The sequence below is a fragment of the Polypterus senegalus genome, chromosome 8 (assembly GCF_016835505.1).
Source record: "Polypterus senegalus isolate Bchr_013 chromosome 8, ASM1683550v1, whole genome shotgun sequence".
NCBI classification, from domain to species: domain Eukaryota; kingdom Metazoa; phylum Chordata; class Cladistia; order Polypteriformes; family Polypteridae; genus Polypterus; species Polypterus senegalus.
The window spans coordinates 16,352,978-16,370,009 of record NC_053161.1 but is presented as its reverse complement, the minus strand read 5'-3'; the positions used below and the strand labels follow the sequence as shown (position 1 = coordinate 16,370,009).

At 36.7% G+C, this 17,032-nt stretch overlaps 1 protein-coding gene across 2 annotated transcripts in view; it reads left to right on the top strand.

Moving 5' to 3' along the window:
* Positions 1-2,692: 2,692 nt before the first annotated feature.
* Positions 2,693-17,032, top strand: part of hipk2 (homeodomain interacting protein kinase 2) — a 372,698-nt gene continuing 358,358 nt past the window's right edge. Inside the window, exon 1 of one of the 2 annotated variants that reach the window (XM_039760826.1) lies at positions 2,693-3,147. In XM_039760826.1, the coding sequence (XP_039616760.1) occupies positions 3,129-3,147 (19 nt within the window). In that variant the 5' untranslated portion in view covers positions 2,693-3,128. The remainder of the gene's footprint in view (positions 3,148-17,032) is intronic. The other variant, XM_039760825.1, reaches the window with a different exon arrangement.

The window sequence follows — 17,032 nt, the reverse complement described above, 5'->3', positions numbered from 1 at the left end:
TGTATACATTAGCACTGCTTATGAACACTGATATGTATCTTCCACTTTTAAAGACCTTTCCATATCTAATTAATAAATTGTGTCTTTTCCAGGGTTAATTCTTCTCTTTCTCAAATACTCCTGGGATAGGCTAAAGTCTATTGGGACCTTATAATTGAATTAAGTAGGCTTAAAAATGGCTTCCTGGGTGAAGAAACACACCGGTGTTAGCAAACATGTGACCTTTTATTCATAGATTCTCTGTGGCAAAGTGTTTTGTATTTTAGATTAATTATTTTAAACTTCAGGGGCCAGCAAGTCATCCAACCTTTAAGCAGGCTGACCAGATAAGGGGGAGGGTCCTGTAGAGGAAAAGAATCGGGGCTATCAGTATGTAAATGTTGCAGACATTTTGTTTTGCTTTTTAAATCATTTCCTTGAAGTTTACAAAACAAAGATAAAGCAAGGTTTTGGAATTCATTAGTTGTTAAATTCAAGATAATAAATAATTGCTATTATAATTAGTGCACAGTGAGCATGGTCTCAAAGAGCTTTACACATTCAGTGCAAGACTTTGAATGCTATTATTATTATTATTTTTTTTGTTGTCATTGTTCAAAATATTTTGTAGGATCGTCCTATTGCTACCTCTTATATTGGGCCTAGGCCAATAAGGCAGTTTTATGCATAGTGTGTGTGTACATGTATATAAATTTTGCTTGTGGTAAGGAATTTCCTTACTCTGTTATACAGTATGTATTTAAAATGCTTTTTTCCGGTTGTTTTTTTATATGCCTATTCTTTTATATGTAATGTTTGTAGGCTTTTATGTATTGTATGTGGGTTGACACCTTTATTACATCTTATATGCGCACAAAATTTAAATTCTGGCGCAAAATGTAAATTATATGTTTTTGTTTTGCTTCAAAAACACTCTTTGGTTATAATAAGAGGTAATATTCATACATTTTGCTTATATACTGTGCCATTTAAAAAGGTGAAAACAATGAAAAGTCTCCCTTTAATACTATAATTGACAATAACTTGAATGTAAATAACACATAGCTTTATCAGGCCTACTTAATTCAGTTCATGGTTATGTGGGACTTGGAGTCTGAAAAACGAAAACATATACTATATATACTTTATTATATACTTTTTTTTTTTTTTTTTTTTTTTATTAATTTTATTACAATCAATACATAGCAATCACATTTTTACAAAAAAAAAAGAATTATGCTAAGAACAGATCGATCCCCACCCTTGAGAGAGAGAGCAAGCCAATTTATTATATACTTTATAGTACTCTATGTACATATGCTACATACTTGGATGAGTAATTTGATGATATATACAATGTTACTTATACTTTCATATACATATATGCTGTATGTGTGTGTGTGGGCATACATATATATTGCATATAACACAATTGCTAATGTTAAATTTACACTTAAAGCACATATATGGAAACTTTTTCCAATGTACAGTATACACTTATAAAGGTTATCTTAACATTAAAAGAGTTAATTTTACACTAACAGTTTTGCTGTGTATATACTGTATGTAGTGTATATAAAATAAACAAATATATGTAATATATAAAGAGAAAGACGATATATGTATATATAAATAAACAAGTACCTTTACTGTATACTATATGTGCTGTATATTTATACAATAAATAAACATATATATAATATACAAAAAAGAGTACAGAAAAGGACAAACACACATATACACAATTATTTATAATTATGTAAATATGGCTTAATTAAGATTTGTGATACTGTTTTATTTAAAAACAAATTTTTGGACAGGACAGAAACGCTTAAGGCACACAAGTCACTCACTCCCAGTTTGGAGTAGCTGATTGACCCGAGGACATGCGCGATTAAAATACCGTTGTTTTCGTGAGTAACGACCATTGGCAACAGGCGCACACGTACACAGGGAGAACACGCAGACTCCAGGTAGATGTGAAGACACTAAGATAACCGCTTTTATCATCTCGCTGCATTTACGTTTCTGCACAGCCGTTACTCGACGTGCGCTGCCTTTTCTTTTATTATACTACAGTTGGACTCTCCGTCTTTCAAAATGAAGTGAAAATAAAGAAAAAGACTGAAAACGGCAAGTTCGGGAAGTGATGCGCAGAATTATTTTGAGTAAATTGAAGAAGCTGTGCAACTTTATTATGATTTAAAATGTTCCAAATGAGACATTTCCTTACGCTGAGTAATTGAAACCTGGCTGGCATATAATTATAAAGTGCATAACCAAACTTTTTTTTCAATCTGTAAAGCAATTCATTTTGTATATGTAATTATTTTATTACCTGAAATACTATCACTTGGTAGTTTATATTAACTCCAAGGTGAGCTGCATCCTAATGCGATGTAAATGCGCAGGACAGATTTCTGTACACATGCTGATAAAATGATTTGCTCGAGGTCACGCTTTAAATCAGTGGTGGTGTTTGAACCCGCGACCTTGCGGTTTCAAGCACAGTTCCTTAATCATTAAACCGCAATACCTCCCATACTGTAAGAAAGTAACGTCCTTTAGGATAAATTGATTTCATTTCCAGCTCGTTGTTCAGAGTCTTTAGTTCCGCTTTAGAGCTAAAAAATTACATTTCAAAAGAAATGTCTCTTGACATTCAGTGCTAGCATGCATTTACTGCCGGGGAGCTCGCGTATATCATCTTAAATAATTATATACACACAGTCCACAGGATCTCCTCAAGGGAATTAGTTCATCGTTTGCTCCGATCCATCCGATCGGCATTTGATTATGTTCAAACTCCGGCTGCTTTCTCCATTGCAACTTTTGCAGGGACCCCACAGACATGTTGGCTATTAGCTGAAGGAGACCCGCAATTTGGCTCAGTCTTTGAGCCAAAAATCTAAAGCGTCGGTGGGGCGAAGTTACTGAAACCAATCTCCTGTCTTTTTACCACAGCTCCGTCCAGAAACCAGAACCCTGGATGAGTATTTTGATGATTTTTTTCACTGATGAAGTGAGCTAGTAATGCAGGAGACACCAGCTCTGACAGTCGGAAAGGCTCAAGATGGCAGATTTTTATTCAGATTTGAGCTGAAATCTCCTCTTATTTTTTGCCATGAATAACAGGAATCCTTGCACCGATGGCCCCTATGTACGAAGGTAAGAAACTCGAAAGGGCTCCTCTTTGAACGATCGCGATTGGGATAGTCGGCAGCCGTCATTTTGAATCTTTTTTATCAGCCTGTTTGACAGCTTTGTGTTCAGAGTGGTTTGTTCAAATGCATCAGATTATAGACACCAGAACGTAAATATAAAAGCATGTAAACACATAATAATTCCTGACAATATAGGTAAAACAAAGACAATGTTAAAGGAATAAAGGGCTGCTCCTTGAATTGCTGTAGATCCTTGCAATTAGCTCCGGCAATGCATCCCTGTTCCCTGACTTCCAGTCACCCTCCTCTATATTTCTTTCACACTGTGATTTATTTGAGTTTAAATATCAACAATTAGACGACTACACAAGCGTCTCTTTATAGAAATTCAAATAATTCCGGTTATTCATAAAGGGAACCGGCTCAATCTCACTCTGCGACTGTGCCCGAGCAATTACCATACCGATGCTATTCTGAACAGTGTAACAGATTCGAAATGCGTGTGTTATGTTGAATAGTGTCGTTCGAAATGGCACCTTTTCAAAAAGAGTAGATGACAATGACTACAAAGTGTGTGGATCGTGGTGGGTTGCTTTGCTGTTTGCGGTAATGATTACGGATTTATGGCTTCGACACGACTTTGCAATTGTTAGGATTTTCAGAAATGGTAAGGGGGTGCTTACTGGTTAAAACGTAACGATTGCACAATTCTTAAAGTGTTAACGCAAAAAGCACTTGTTAAGACTCTGAAATGTAAAGTCTGTTGGTCTAAAGGGGTGTTGAGTGCAGGGGAGACGGGTGCAGCGTTGGACTGCGGGCGATTTTTGACGTGCGGCGGACAAAAGCGATTTCTAGATGGACTCTTCCTCCGATATTAAACATCGGACTAAAAAAGCGAATTAATTCGGCTAGGTTCCTGCTTCTGTAAAAAGTACTACTGATGAATGCATTTATTTGTGGGTAAAATTGCCAATTTAACTCCCAACAGACACTTGCAAGTGCTACATATTAGACAGAATGACCACGAATTTATAGGCGAAAATTGTCTGGGCTGAGTGATGATTATAAGGTGTCTATTTAATGTTCTCCCCACGCTCCCTCTGCTGGACACACAGGTCTGTTTTGCTTCATGAATCAAATACTGATTTCAAAATATACATACGCATCCGGGAAGGCAAGAACAACTTTCTGCCACTTCTTCTAGCTCCCTTTATGACTTAGATTTCAGGCATGTAAACCTAACTGCATTAAGAATAATAATTCTTCAAATCCATGTGAGATCATATGCTTCCCAGTTTCCCGCAGGGTTCATACCATCTCGGCTCTGGGCTCTACTGTGCTCCTTGTCTTTCTCTTATATGCAGTTTTTTCCAACCCTTCCTCCGCATATGGGACGGAATATGTAATTATATACATGTTGCCCACATGCTTCTTATACAGAACAATGTACGAAGTAATTAATTCAATACATTTAACAACAAGTCAATGTATTCAGTGCTAGAGGGCATACCACTTATTTGTTATGTGTGACATCTATCTATCTATCTATCTGTCTGTCTGTCTGTCTGTCTGTCTTTGTTGCATTATTTAGCACAGCTGCTTCACAGCTCAAAAGTCCTGGGGGTTCGAATCTACTTCTGGGTACTATCTGCACTAAGTCAGCACATTCTTCCTGTGTGCATGTTACCATCACATTACTTTGTTTTTCCATCCATATGCTAAAGATGTGCATGGTAGGTTTATTGGCATCACTAAAACGTCCCCATACTCATCCATGTTTGAATTCTACCTTTTGCCTAGTGCTGTCTTGCTGTCTTACTAGACCCTGACTGCACAATCCTGAACTGGTTTGAGTGAGTTTTATAATATATATATATATATATATATATATATATATATATATATATATATATATATATATATATATATATATATATATATATATATGATATATATCTATATATATATATATATATGATATATATCTATATCTATATATAGTTTATTTATTACCCTTGGCACAAATGATGCTATAAAATTTTGTTTTTTTTTTTCAGTATTGCTTTGAGCTCCATACTATCCTACTAGTGTTCAAGCACCCATTTCCAGGCTGTAGTATTCTACTTCCCAGCCGTTATCCCTTTTTGGAATGCTAAAATAAATTCATCGGATTAAACATTGTACTTAAAACAAATTGCATGTTGGTATTTTGAATTTTTTTATGCTTCTCAAAGGTTTTTGAAATTGTCAAAAAAAGTGTCAGTAAAGGTTTTACACAAAACATAATGTTTATCTAGTGCTCATGGGGGTGTCTCATTGGCCTCAATGGCAATGAGTATTTTCATGCTGTACATGATGTGTGCAATGGACTTCGTTTGCAGACATTGACTGTGATCTTCCAAACAATGCCCTTGGTGTTATATCCCGGCAAGTATGTTAACCTGTTTTGTAAATAATAACATTGTCAGAAGTCTGTTTGCTATCATTACTGTCCCCCATGATTCTGAACTGGACATGGGGGTCCTGATAATGTCTAGATATTTGTCTGTCTGTCTGTCTTGTAGATAGAGATACATGTAAACTTAAAACACTTTCCAACTTGCATAAAAACTGGTGTATAAAACAGGTGGCTTGTGAGTAAGACATTGTTCCTAAACCAGAACAAAGGAATGATTTAATGGTTCAGAACAGAGTGTTAGTTAGTATTGGATAAAAACCTCATGGATGGCAATAGAGTTGGTAACTGCTGTGGCAGTTGGAGCACTGAGCTTACTTTACTATTAGGCTTTCAGAGCCCAGTGGCTTGCCTACTGTAAATTGACTCACTGTTGAGCTCAAACTTGAGAACCAGCATACGATGTGTGTCTTTCATATATGCTTATAACATCTGTTCACTTCTTGTCTCTGAAATGCCTGCTATACCTGTGTTGAATCTCTCTCCCTAGCTTTCACTAAACAACCAATGCATGTGTATGTATGATAATATTGGCAACAAGCTGGTAATATATTTATGAAATAATGTGATAATAATTGCAATGTAAAGCAATTGTTTTGTGAAATAACACAATACTTTTTTGAGTAGCAGGAATAAACTTCCATATAACAGTTTTTACAACATCATAATTCTTATTTTTCACAGAAAAGTGTAGTCAATTTCAAATTGTGTCTAGATATTTTTCTTTGCTTCTGTTTTTTCTGATTCCTAACCTTACATATTATGTTGTAATGCTCTTTGATTTTAATGAAAAAAGTTAACGGGTAAAATATAGAACTGTAAGTGAGCTGTAGTGTAGTAATGAGCATCTTGTACCGTGAGGAGGCATATGCTGTGCCCTAGCTGGCAGTCCTGTATGTTATGTTACGCCAGGCCAGTGGCCTGTAATTCAGTGAAGACCATTAGCCTGTGAGGGTAGACCACTGGCCTGTGAAAATGAAACAGTGCAGTCACATTAGACAACTTTTCCATTTGTTTTTCAGAGGCAGTCACCTACTGTGACATAACCAACAGCTCACTAAAAGTAAACCACATCTTGACCCGACAAAGTTTTGATTTTGTTTTTAGTCATGGAGATAGGTTCTCTGTGAATGAGACCTGACAACCAACAAATGCTTTTCCGGAAGTACAATGAATAGAATGCAGTGGCAAAGAATCAGGAATGCAAGTGTTTTAGACCTCACAAACAGAAGAGAAGCTTGTCTGTCTGATATCTCTTGTTTTACGTACCATAACAGAGTAAAAAAAGGAAAAAAAAAAAGAAAAAAGGGCTGAGGATTGCGGCTAAACTTGCTGTGTCCGTTAACCCTTTGTACAGCGCTGACTCTTATCAGGTAACATGCTATGGGCTGCCAAAAAAAAGGGGTGAGCATGACTGTGCTTGAAAGTTGGCTAAATTTGACAAGCCCAGCAATTTTCAGTTGTACAAATTGTCAATGGTAAGATCAGCAGCTGCAGTCGGCAAGTCTGACATATCCTGCGACTTGAAGTTGTACAATGTGACATTGGCTCAAGGAGAGGATCCCTGCTGCAGGACACAGGATGTGGCAGGGTCAGATGTGGACAGGTTTGGATGTGTGTGTCTTACCATTTAAGATTAGATGTCTGCTGAAGGATGCAGAATGGACAGAGTCATATGCTAGACTATAGAATGTAACAGGACTTACCCCATCATTTTTGTATAGCAGGGTACGATATTTATTATATACAATATCATTACTACCTAATTGAATAAATAAAGAATATCATTACTGACGAATTGAATACCATTCTACCCTGTTCCACCTTGTGCTCACTGTGATGGGTACTGGGCTCTAACTGCTTATGTGGATACTTTATACTTTTTAAGCTTAAATACATGTACAGTATGGGATTTGTAACATTAACATGAACTTTTTTTGTTCAAAACTTAAAAACACTGGCTACTCAACTCTAAAACATCACTGATTTAAAAAAAACTTAAACAAGGGGATTGTCATTGCAAGGTAGGCCATTGGTTCATGTTGGAAGGCCATTGGTCTGTGAAAGGTAACAATACCGTGCACTCAGTGCTCAAACCCTTGCTCTGTTGTGGATTGGAGCCTACAGGTGAATACCTAACTAAGAATTTCACAACTCCTACTCCAGGGAGATAAAAGGGCAGGGAGTGTGTTGAATGGACTGTAATTATGAGAATACGAGAGGAGAACTGATTTTTTTTTCTACAAAAAGTAGACATTGACCTTCACTTGGACGAGAGGATGGTCTCTAAAGAGTTTCATGGCATTTGCTCTTACTGTGTCCAAATCCATAAAAAAAACAGGCAGTCACAGATTGAGCTTTATACTGTAGTTATACAGACAAGATATTTTACAAATGGAAGAAAATTATTTTGGAAAAGGCTACTTTGTTGACTAATGGCTAAGTTTTACCAAAAAACCTAACAAATTACTATAGGTATTTTTTTTTGTATTTCGTTTCACATTTATATTTTGTTTCAGATTCTCATGAAGTATCTCTTGGTTTCTATCTTGAATAACCTGGCACCTCTCAAATTGTGCATCTATTGATTTTATTAAAAAACACTCTAATCTTTGTGAGTTTGAGCAGCAGAACAAGTACCCTGAAGCCACCATAGTCTCATGCAGTCTATTCAAATCCCATTTATGTCAAACCCATTGCAGATCCCACTAATGGTGGTCATGAGCTTAGTGGAAAAGCAAGTCTAACTGTTCACATGCCTGTCTATGTTGACCTCCCATGGTGGTTTTTTATGTAAAATAAATCATTGCTTCTAGGCAAACTTTTTTTTTTTCACAGAGTATACTGTATATGTATACAAATTTACATGGGAAAATAAGTTAGTAATTTCTACACTGAATGATAATTGACTGTATTTTATTTAAAAACACCTTTAGACTATTGAATCCCAACAGCTGAAACGATGTATGTGATAGTTTTCTTTAATTTGTAGCTTGAAATCACAGTATATTCTTTGCCTTTTTTCTGTTTCGTTTCTGGGTGCTTGTTGGGTTTTCTTCAGATATCAAGTTGCAGTTGAGGATATTCCATGGCTAAGGAGATATGTTACTTTGGGGCAAATTTGGGATGAAGGTAACTTCAAGTCGGGAGAGTGTGGTACAGAGTTAGGGTGAAAATGATGGGATCGCTTTGCACTGAAGAATGAGAGCGGCCTCCTGGGCTACTGGAACATTTCTTTAGCTATGCAGCCTTAGCCGGTCATTGTTTTCTGTGTGAAAGAATTAAGACAGCATAAGGCTGTGAATATTACCACTTTTCCAATGCCCTTCATATTTTACATCAGATTATTACAGGCTAATAGAGAATCAATCATCGCTTTTAGCCTGGTTAATGTTCTGATGATTTCTTAGCTTTAATGTTAGCAGTGCAGAGTGTCACTTCTGAAAGCTGTGGGGAACACAAACAGTTTCTTTCAATTTATTGACAGTTTAATTTCAGATAAAGGAGATGCATCCAAGCACAACCACATTTTCGTGCAACATTTTTATTTCATGATTTTTCTGGTGTATGGCAGGCTTACCAGGTGCAAAGTAAGACATTTGATCTTTTGTACTGCATTACAGGTGTTTTTGTTATTCAGTATGGCACAATATACAATACGTGTTGTGTGCCTCAAGAAAAAGTAGCACACCTTTTAAACGCCTGAAACAGCGCAGAAATAGTGACAGTGTAAATTTGCAGGATTGGAATTGGAATGAATTGGTGGTATGTAAAAAAATGAAGAGGTGTCAACTCATAGCAGGTAAAGTTTGAACTTGTGTGTATAGGAGAAGTATATAACAGCATTTATGTAGTATTTACACATGATACTGTACATATATGTTTGTGTGTATGTATGTGTGTGTGTATATATATATATATAAATATATAATATATAAATATATAATATATATATATATATATATATATATACACTAGCCATCCCCCGCGTATTAGTGAAACAGGTCAGTGAGGAGGGCTCCGCCCAGCTCTCTACTCCTGACATCACTCTTCCCCCTCCCCTCGGCCCACAGCCTGTGTCTCGGATTAGTGAAAATATATCGCTCCTGCAAGTGAACTATGATTCTTAGCGCAATGAGAGAAGTCACAAAATCAACTGGAATGTTCAAGCAAATTATAGAAAAAAAAATCCGTTAAGTAGTTCTCTTGTTCACTAACTAAGCGCAGTTAAGGTTACACCCTGAGGCAGACGCGTGAGTGAGGAGGGCCCTGCAGCCCGATGAGTCATGCTAATAAATCAGTACCACAAGCAAACTATGATACTTAGCGCGTTGAGAGAAGTTGCAAAATCAACGGAATGTTCAAGCAAATTATAGAAAAAAACCTGATCTAAATCCATTAAGTAGTTCTCTCGTGAAAAGTGCACAGACATACAAATGGGTCTATAAAACTATAAGAAATTTTGCGCTTGTACCACGAAATTTTGAAAACAGTTTCTTAGCGAGCACCTATGGGCCAAATGTAACTTACATTCCAAATTTCAAGTCCCAAGTTCCCATGGTGAGTCAGTGGTTTTTGGCTTTTATATACAGTATATAGATAGAACATGCAAACTGTACACACGCAATGACTAGGGCATAGAATTTGAACTCGGGACACTAGATTTGTGAGGCTGCAGCACTGCTACATTACTGGGACACTGCTTTACTCTATCTGTCTGTCTGTTTATCTATCTCTCTATGAAGCTGCATGTCCCTGATTGACTTGAGTGATAAGCTGTAATTCTTGACTATTTGTAGACAATCCAAAGAAATATGTTTTTCACCAATGAACCAATCTCTTAAAAGTGCAACCTTACTGAAAATTAAATTGAATGCTGAAAAAATCAGAGAAAACGTAGATGATGTTTTGCATTCAATAGTATGGAAGGGTAATGTTAGCATTAACCTATGGCAGTTGTAGAGCAGTCCGATGGTCGCATGTCTGACTACAAATCAGTGGCATCATAATATACTGTAAGTCCCACCTGATTCTTTTTTTAATCTTCTATCCTGCATTCTTCTTTATTAGTTCACATGTCTGATTTGCTTCTTAACGATTGTTTAGCTTGGGGTTTAGGTTTATCACTCCACCTCATCAGTATTTCATTAGTCTATAATATTTTATGTCTCTGTATGTACTATCATGATAAGTGTGTTATTTATTAGATGAGAAAAACAAAATGGCTCTCAGAATGTAAGCTTTAATTACTACTAGTATAGTGATTAGCACATGCAAGCAAGGATTTTACTCTACACTATACATGTGACAATAATGATACCATAAACCTATACACTTTTTTTCTTCTTCTGTGATACAAACAAGCTTCTTAGGGTGTTAATTCTGCTGTCTTTCTATAAACCTGTATGTGAATGTATTTATACAGTATAATATACAGTCTGTATTTGATATAAATGTCATAACCAACTTGGCACATGATATTGAGGGTTAAGAAAAGAAGTGACTATATCACTTCAGACAAGTGAATTGTCAAGTCATTCATATAAAATCTTATTTTGCCTTCTGACCCCATTTGAGTTATGTAGTTTAACTTTAAAGTTTAGGATTTACTATACTTTGTGTTGACCTGCAGACTATACTCCAGTCTTAAGATGGTGGTATTGGCAGCAGCGCAAAATCTTCTCTAGTTTTAAGTTTGAATGCCTCTGAGGAGCTCCATTTTGAGGTATTAGGCCTAGAGGGGACTGCAGGAGTTTGATTAGGTTGAACTGGAGGCAGATGATTTGTCAGTTGTTGGGTCAAATGCATTGAACTCCATCCATCCATCCATTTTCTAACCCGCTGAATCTGAATACAGGGTCACGGGGGTCTGCTGGAGCCAATCCCAGCCAACACAGGGCACAAGGCAGGAACCAATCCTAGGCAGGGTGCCAACCCACCGCAGGACACACACAAACACACCCACACACCAAGCACACACTAGGGCCAATTTAGAATCGCCAATCCACCTAACCTGCATGTCTTTGGATTGTGGGAGGAAACCGGAGTGCCCGGAGGAAACCCACGCAGACACGGGGAGAACATGCAAACTCCACGCAGGGAGGACCCAGGAAGCGAACCCGGGTCTCCTAACTGCGAGGCAGCAGCACTACCACTGCGCCACCGTGCCGCCCCCTGCATTGAACTCTCTTAATCCAATTCAAGGTCACATTCAGCCACTAGGTTATGTGCATGTTGCATTTCATTCATGCCTCCTCATATTTTCATTCTGTCACACATTAACACGTTATTATATTAAAGATACAATTAAAAAAGTATTTGCGTCAGTATGCTAAATATTTGATTATGGGTGAATGAGGTTCTTTTGTTAAAAGGAATGTAAGCTAGCTGAATCTGTGGCAGAAGAATCTGTAGACAAGCAGGTATGCTATCAGCCTCATCCACTTTGTGCCTCTTCAGAGACCTTTTTTTTTTTTGCAATGTTGTTTTGTAAAGAATCCTGATTCCCCCATCTCTGTCATGAGATCTTTCAAAACAGAGATCCCCTGCAGTTAGAGAATGAAAGGCTGAAGCACAAGATAAAGAAAAAAATAGTCAGAGGATGAAGAAGTTAACGATAATAAGCTTTAGTGAAAATTCAAAATTCTTACCAAGTCAAAGCACCTGCAGATTTGTTTGCAGGTTCAATTCTGGTTGCCGCCAAGTAAAAATACATTCCAATACAATATGTTCTCTGTAGTTATTCTATATTGTCTCACTTAATTTTCTTGTTTATTAAGGATAGAATTTTTTTTTTAGTTTGATTTGGAAGTTGAATAGCTTGATGGTACAATAAAGAGAGTAGACATGAATCATTTTTCACGTTTTCATAATGTTTGTAGTTAACATGTAGGAATAAGAGTTTAAAAATACTACCAATGCAGCTGCTGATGATTTATTTATTTACATACTTGTTTTTTCCATACATAATTTGTGTGTGTCAATGCTTAAGCTTGCATGTGTGGGCAGGTTTACTACCAATGAGCAGAGAAAGGTTTCTCGAGTTTCAGTTCCACTTTAATTATTTGTTTGCTAGATGTCACAAGTAAATGGGAATTCTTACTTGTTCTTGCTTTCTCGTTTAATTAAATAATACAAATAAACTGTGAAAGCAGAACAGGCAGCCAGGCGATACAATGTACAATATATAATACAGTGAGAGTTCTGTATAAAAGACATCACATAGCAATGAATAAAAAGTGGGCATTGGGCAGTACCACTGTGAAGAAGCACCATGATGTCATGAGAGCAGCTCATTGGAGATATTTAACGTAAGGAAACCACAGCAGTTGAGACTCTATTTTAATACTGACTGGTTTACCACTCTTGAATCTGAATTAGCCTTCTGCTTCTGCCAAAGACAATCAGGATTTTCTGTCATTGCTGAATGAGATGCAGCATGTTGAAGCCGGATCAGCAAAGGAGTTTAATGTCAGATCATAAAGTACCTCTTCTTCCGTCTTCCTTCCCAACCATAAACAGAGGGGACCAGCATTAATTATCCCATCTTCCAAACCAAATTCCATATTTTGGGGTCCAGGGGCTGATGTTCTTTCTAGGAAAATATACTTCTGAATGTCTGCATCTTTTGCATTCTTTGGAAACCAGTCCAAGGGTAGCTGATTGAAGTCACAAATACTGGGAAATATGTTCACATTTGTATTCTTTTTATGGCAAAACAAAGGACCTGTTCATTGTCTCTTAAATCTGCTTAATTAATTTGGGGTCAGGCCAAAGTGTATCAACATGTGGCAGGATCCATCCCAGAAAAGAGCACACTCACACTTGAAATATTTCAAGTACCCTGAGAAAACACCACCTAGACATGGAAGAACATATGAACAACACACAGAGAGTGACCATCTGGCAGGATCTGAATGCAGGCCTCCTTAGTTCGCTGCTGCACCACATAAACACATAAGATGGAAAACATAATAAAAACAAACGCACAGCAATAGGGGGTGAGACAGCAAATACCTTCCACATTTATAATAGACATGAAGGTTCAACACTATAGGGAAGTCCTCTACACTGTTAAATGATGTTTTTGTATTTGCAGTAGATTTTGTAACAAAATCTAATTGTACAAAAATGTTTCTGTTGTTGTTGACGTCTGTCTTTTGTAGTCATGCCTTTTCTTCTAAATATATTTCAGAGTTATGTTGCAAACAGATAAGCTTGATGTAACATTGAATATCTGGAATTTTTGGAAAGAAAAAAGTAAAAGATTGCTTAGCAGAAATATTATGTGTAATTATAGTACCATAAGTGGGCCAAACCTGGTCCTGCTTCAGTAGTTACCTCTTTTCATTGAAGCCATCATTTTCATCTGAGGCTAAAACATCAATGTAGTGCTATCAATCTCTGTTAGGGTTTGTCACAAAGAGGATTTTATTAAGAATTTAAATAAGAATTAAAAGAACAAAAGTTGATGCTTTCAGAGAATAATGTATTGACTTCTCCCAGAAATTCTACCTAATTGGAGTTAGTGATGTGAAGGAATCAAATTCATGATTAAGGTATCATATCAAATGGTAAGATCCATCAACAACAAACTTTGACCATTTTGTTCAGAAAGCAGCTAGAATTCAAAAATAAAATCTCCTGTCATTAGAAGCATCTGAGATTATGTAATACTCTGGTTTTTATTGTCATTTACATGTGGGTAGCCTATTCCAATCACCCTTTATTTTACTACCCATTACCAAAGGCAATACCCTTCAAAAATCGCAGGCAAATACAAAATAATTGTTGTGAATGATGACGCCAAGTTTGGCAAGTTGCTAGTTGTTCTTGTGCTACACCAAACCCTTATCTGATTGGTAGATTGGCCCAATGTCACTGGTAAACCTGACTTGTTCACATGTCCTTTTAAGGCCATGTCTCATTAGATGACGTTTCCGTTGATTTTTAGTTGCAGTCTTCATTTACATAATCTTAGCGAGTATTCAGTCAGAAGGTTGTCACACAATGTGACTTGCTCAGTGACTCACTTCAATCAGTCTATGACTTACTCCGGTAAAATCAAGGTAGATTTGATTTTGTCTTAACGTGGAGGGGACGGCAGAAGAGCTGACAACCATTCAGTGCTCAAGTGGGAGTTCAGTGAAAATGCCTATAATGCTTTGGAGAGAGGGGCAAGCCTGTCTGATGTCTCATGTTTCATATACAAAAACAAAAAAGGGCAAAGATTGTGACTGATCTTTCCATACCTGTTGACTCTTTGTATAGCACGAACTCCACCAGCCAGTCAGACGGTCACAAAAAGGATTTTAAAAAGGCTATGCCGGAAGATAGGCATGCAGTCACTAAAATTGACATGGTCAGTGATTGTCTGTCATGTTAATTGACATTGCATTCAACAAGTTTGACGTACCCAACAACTAAAAGATGCGGAATGTAACTGACATCAGTGGTAAACATTTCAGACTGATCCAGGTGGCATGTAACTATAAGTTCCTGTTAAAGTCAATTTGCAAAGAGGTTTATAAGTCGTTTCAATGAAAAGGAGAGTTGCAATAATGTATTCATTTTGTATTTTCTGCTTTTGCTAATCCACAGATAAAATAAGATGTTGATGTCACTTTTACTGCTTTGTTTCATTTGTTTCTCTGATCTGAAAAATCTTTTCAGTTTCATACTTCAGCAACTCTTTCTGAGTCAAATAAGAAATATGATTAATGCACAGATACAGGGGGGCAAATCATATGTGTTGATAGTACTTTTCTATAGCAAACACCATTTCAAAGAAAGCTAGAACACAGGTTAACTGACTTTCTCCTTGTCACACAACCAGCCAGTTGGAGATGGACATTGAATCAGCATCCTTGTGATTTAGACCCATCCCTTAGCCTCACAAGAAAGCACCTTTCAGCTTTTCATTTTTCTCTTGCTGTTAGTCTGCCTTTGCTCTTCTCCTCTTACTTATAAATGATCTCAGGTGTCTGGATTTGGTCTTTGCAGAGGAGGCCAGATGAGTGATACCAGAAACATCTGGAGTCGGCGAAGTTTCGTTCAGTGAAACCAGGCGGATCTCACTGTGTGGCAGAGTACACACTATGCTGCTGGTTTGCCTTTTTGAAGAGCTGCAATAATTACATAATTGTGCAGATGTCTTGGCCCACACTGCGCTGGCATGTTAGGCTATGCAGAAAAATCATTTTGGCTTGGTAAACATTCACATTGGTCAGCGCTTAAAGTGGTTAAAGCCACCATTGATGTCTGTTTTTGTAATTTAATTAATTTGTCTCTAGATGTTTAGATTATCTGTTTGGATGATATTGATTAGTTCAGGGTAAGTGACTGTTAGACTCAGAAACTTAAGAAAGTCTAATGTTTTCAGTTCAGACAGAATGTCTCAGGGTGGCTTTCCCCACATAAAACTGTGATTTTAACAGCAAAATATTGCAAGTTGAAATTTTATAACTTTGAAGAAATTGGAAAATGATGCGTTATTGACTATTGGCTGTCCAGGGATTGTTCTTGGCTATGCCCGAAGCATGCCAGGAGAGGCTTCGGCTTACTGGTGCACCTGCTCAAGATAAACAGGTTTGGAAGATGGGTGGATGTCTTATTCAAAAAAATGATATTCCACTTCTCCAGTTATGCTTCACTTGGTGCATTATTGTGTAAAAATAATGATAAATCTATGCTTCTTTAGAGTAAAATCTATGAACAGGTTTTCTAGAGAATCAACAAACTTCAAGCATTTTACAATGCTAAAATCTGTGCTAAGATTTGTTTGTGAGCCCTTGTGTCCACAGACTCACATCCTAACATTCCACTTTCCAAATGTAATCAAATCTTCTTATGGAATCCCTAAAAATGTATAAATTAGTGAAAAATTGAAGTTGCAATTTTAACTCTGTCACTTTTCTATATACCTTTGTCTGTCAGTAGGATTATGTAATTATTTCTGTATATCAGTGGGATTATGTAATTATTTCTGTAGAGCAAAATCTACTGGATGATTCTTCTTTTTCTTCTTTCGGCTACTCCCATTTCACTTTACTCAAATTCAGTAGTCTTCTAGCATTTTATAATAGTAGTGACTATGTCAAGTCAAATTCAGTATGAGTGATTGTGTTTGAATGATCACATTCAACGATTCACATCCCAGCATGGATGAAGAAATAGACATGACTCGAAAATTGTGGGTTATACTGAGGTATTTCTAAATTGTCAAATAATTATACAAGTCAAAATTTTGGCCCCATACCAATACTTAACCTATATATATATATATATGTGTGTGTGTGTGCATATATATATATAGTAAATATCTATAGTATATGTAGGGAGAATAATACGAAAATCTCAGAACTTGCAGTCACACTTTATATTACTCTTCAACACATAATGATCAGAGAGGCAGCTGTGATTATTTCAAAATATT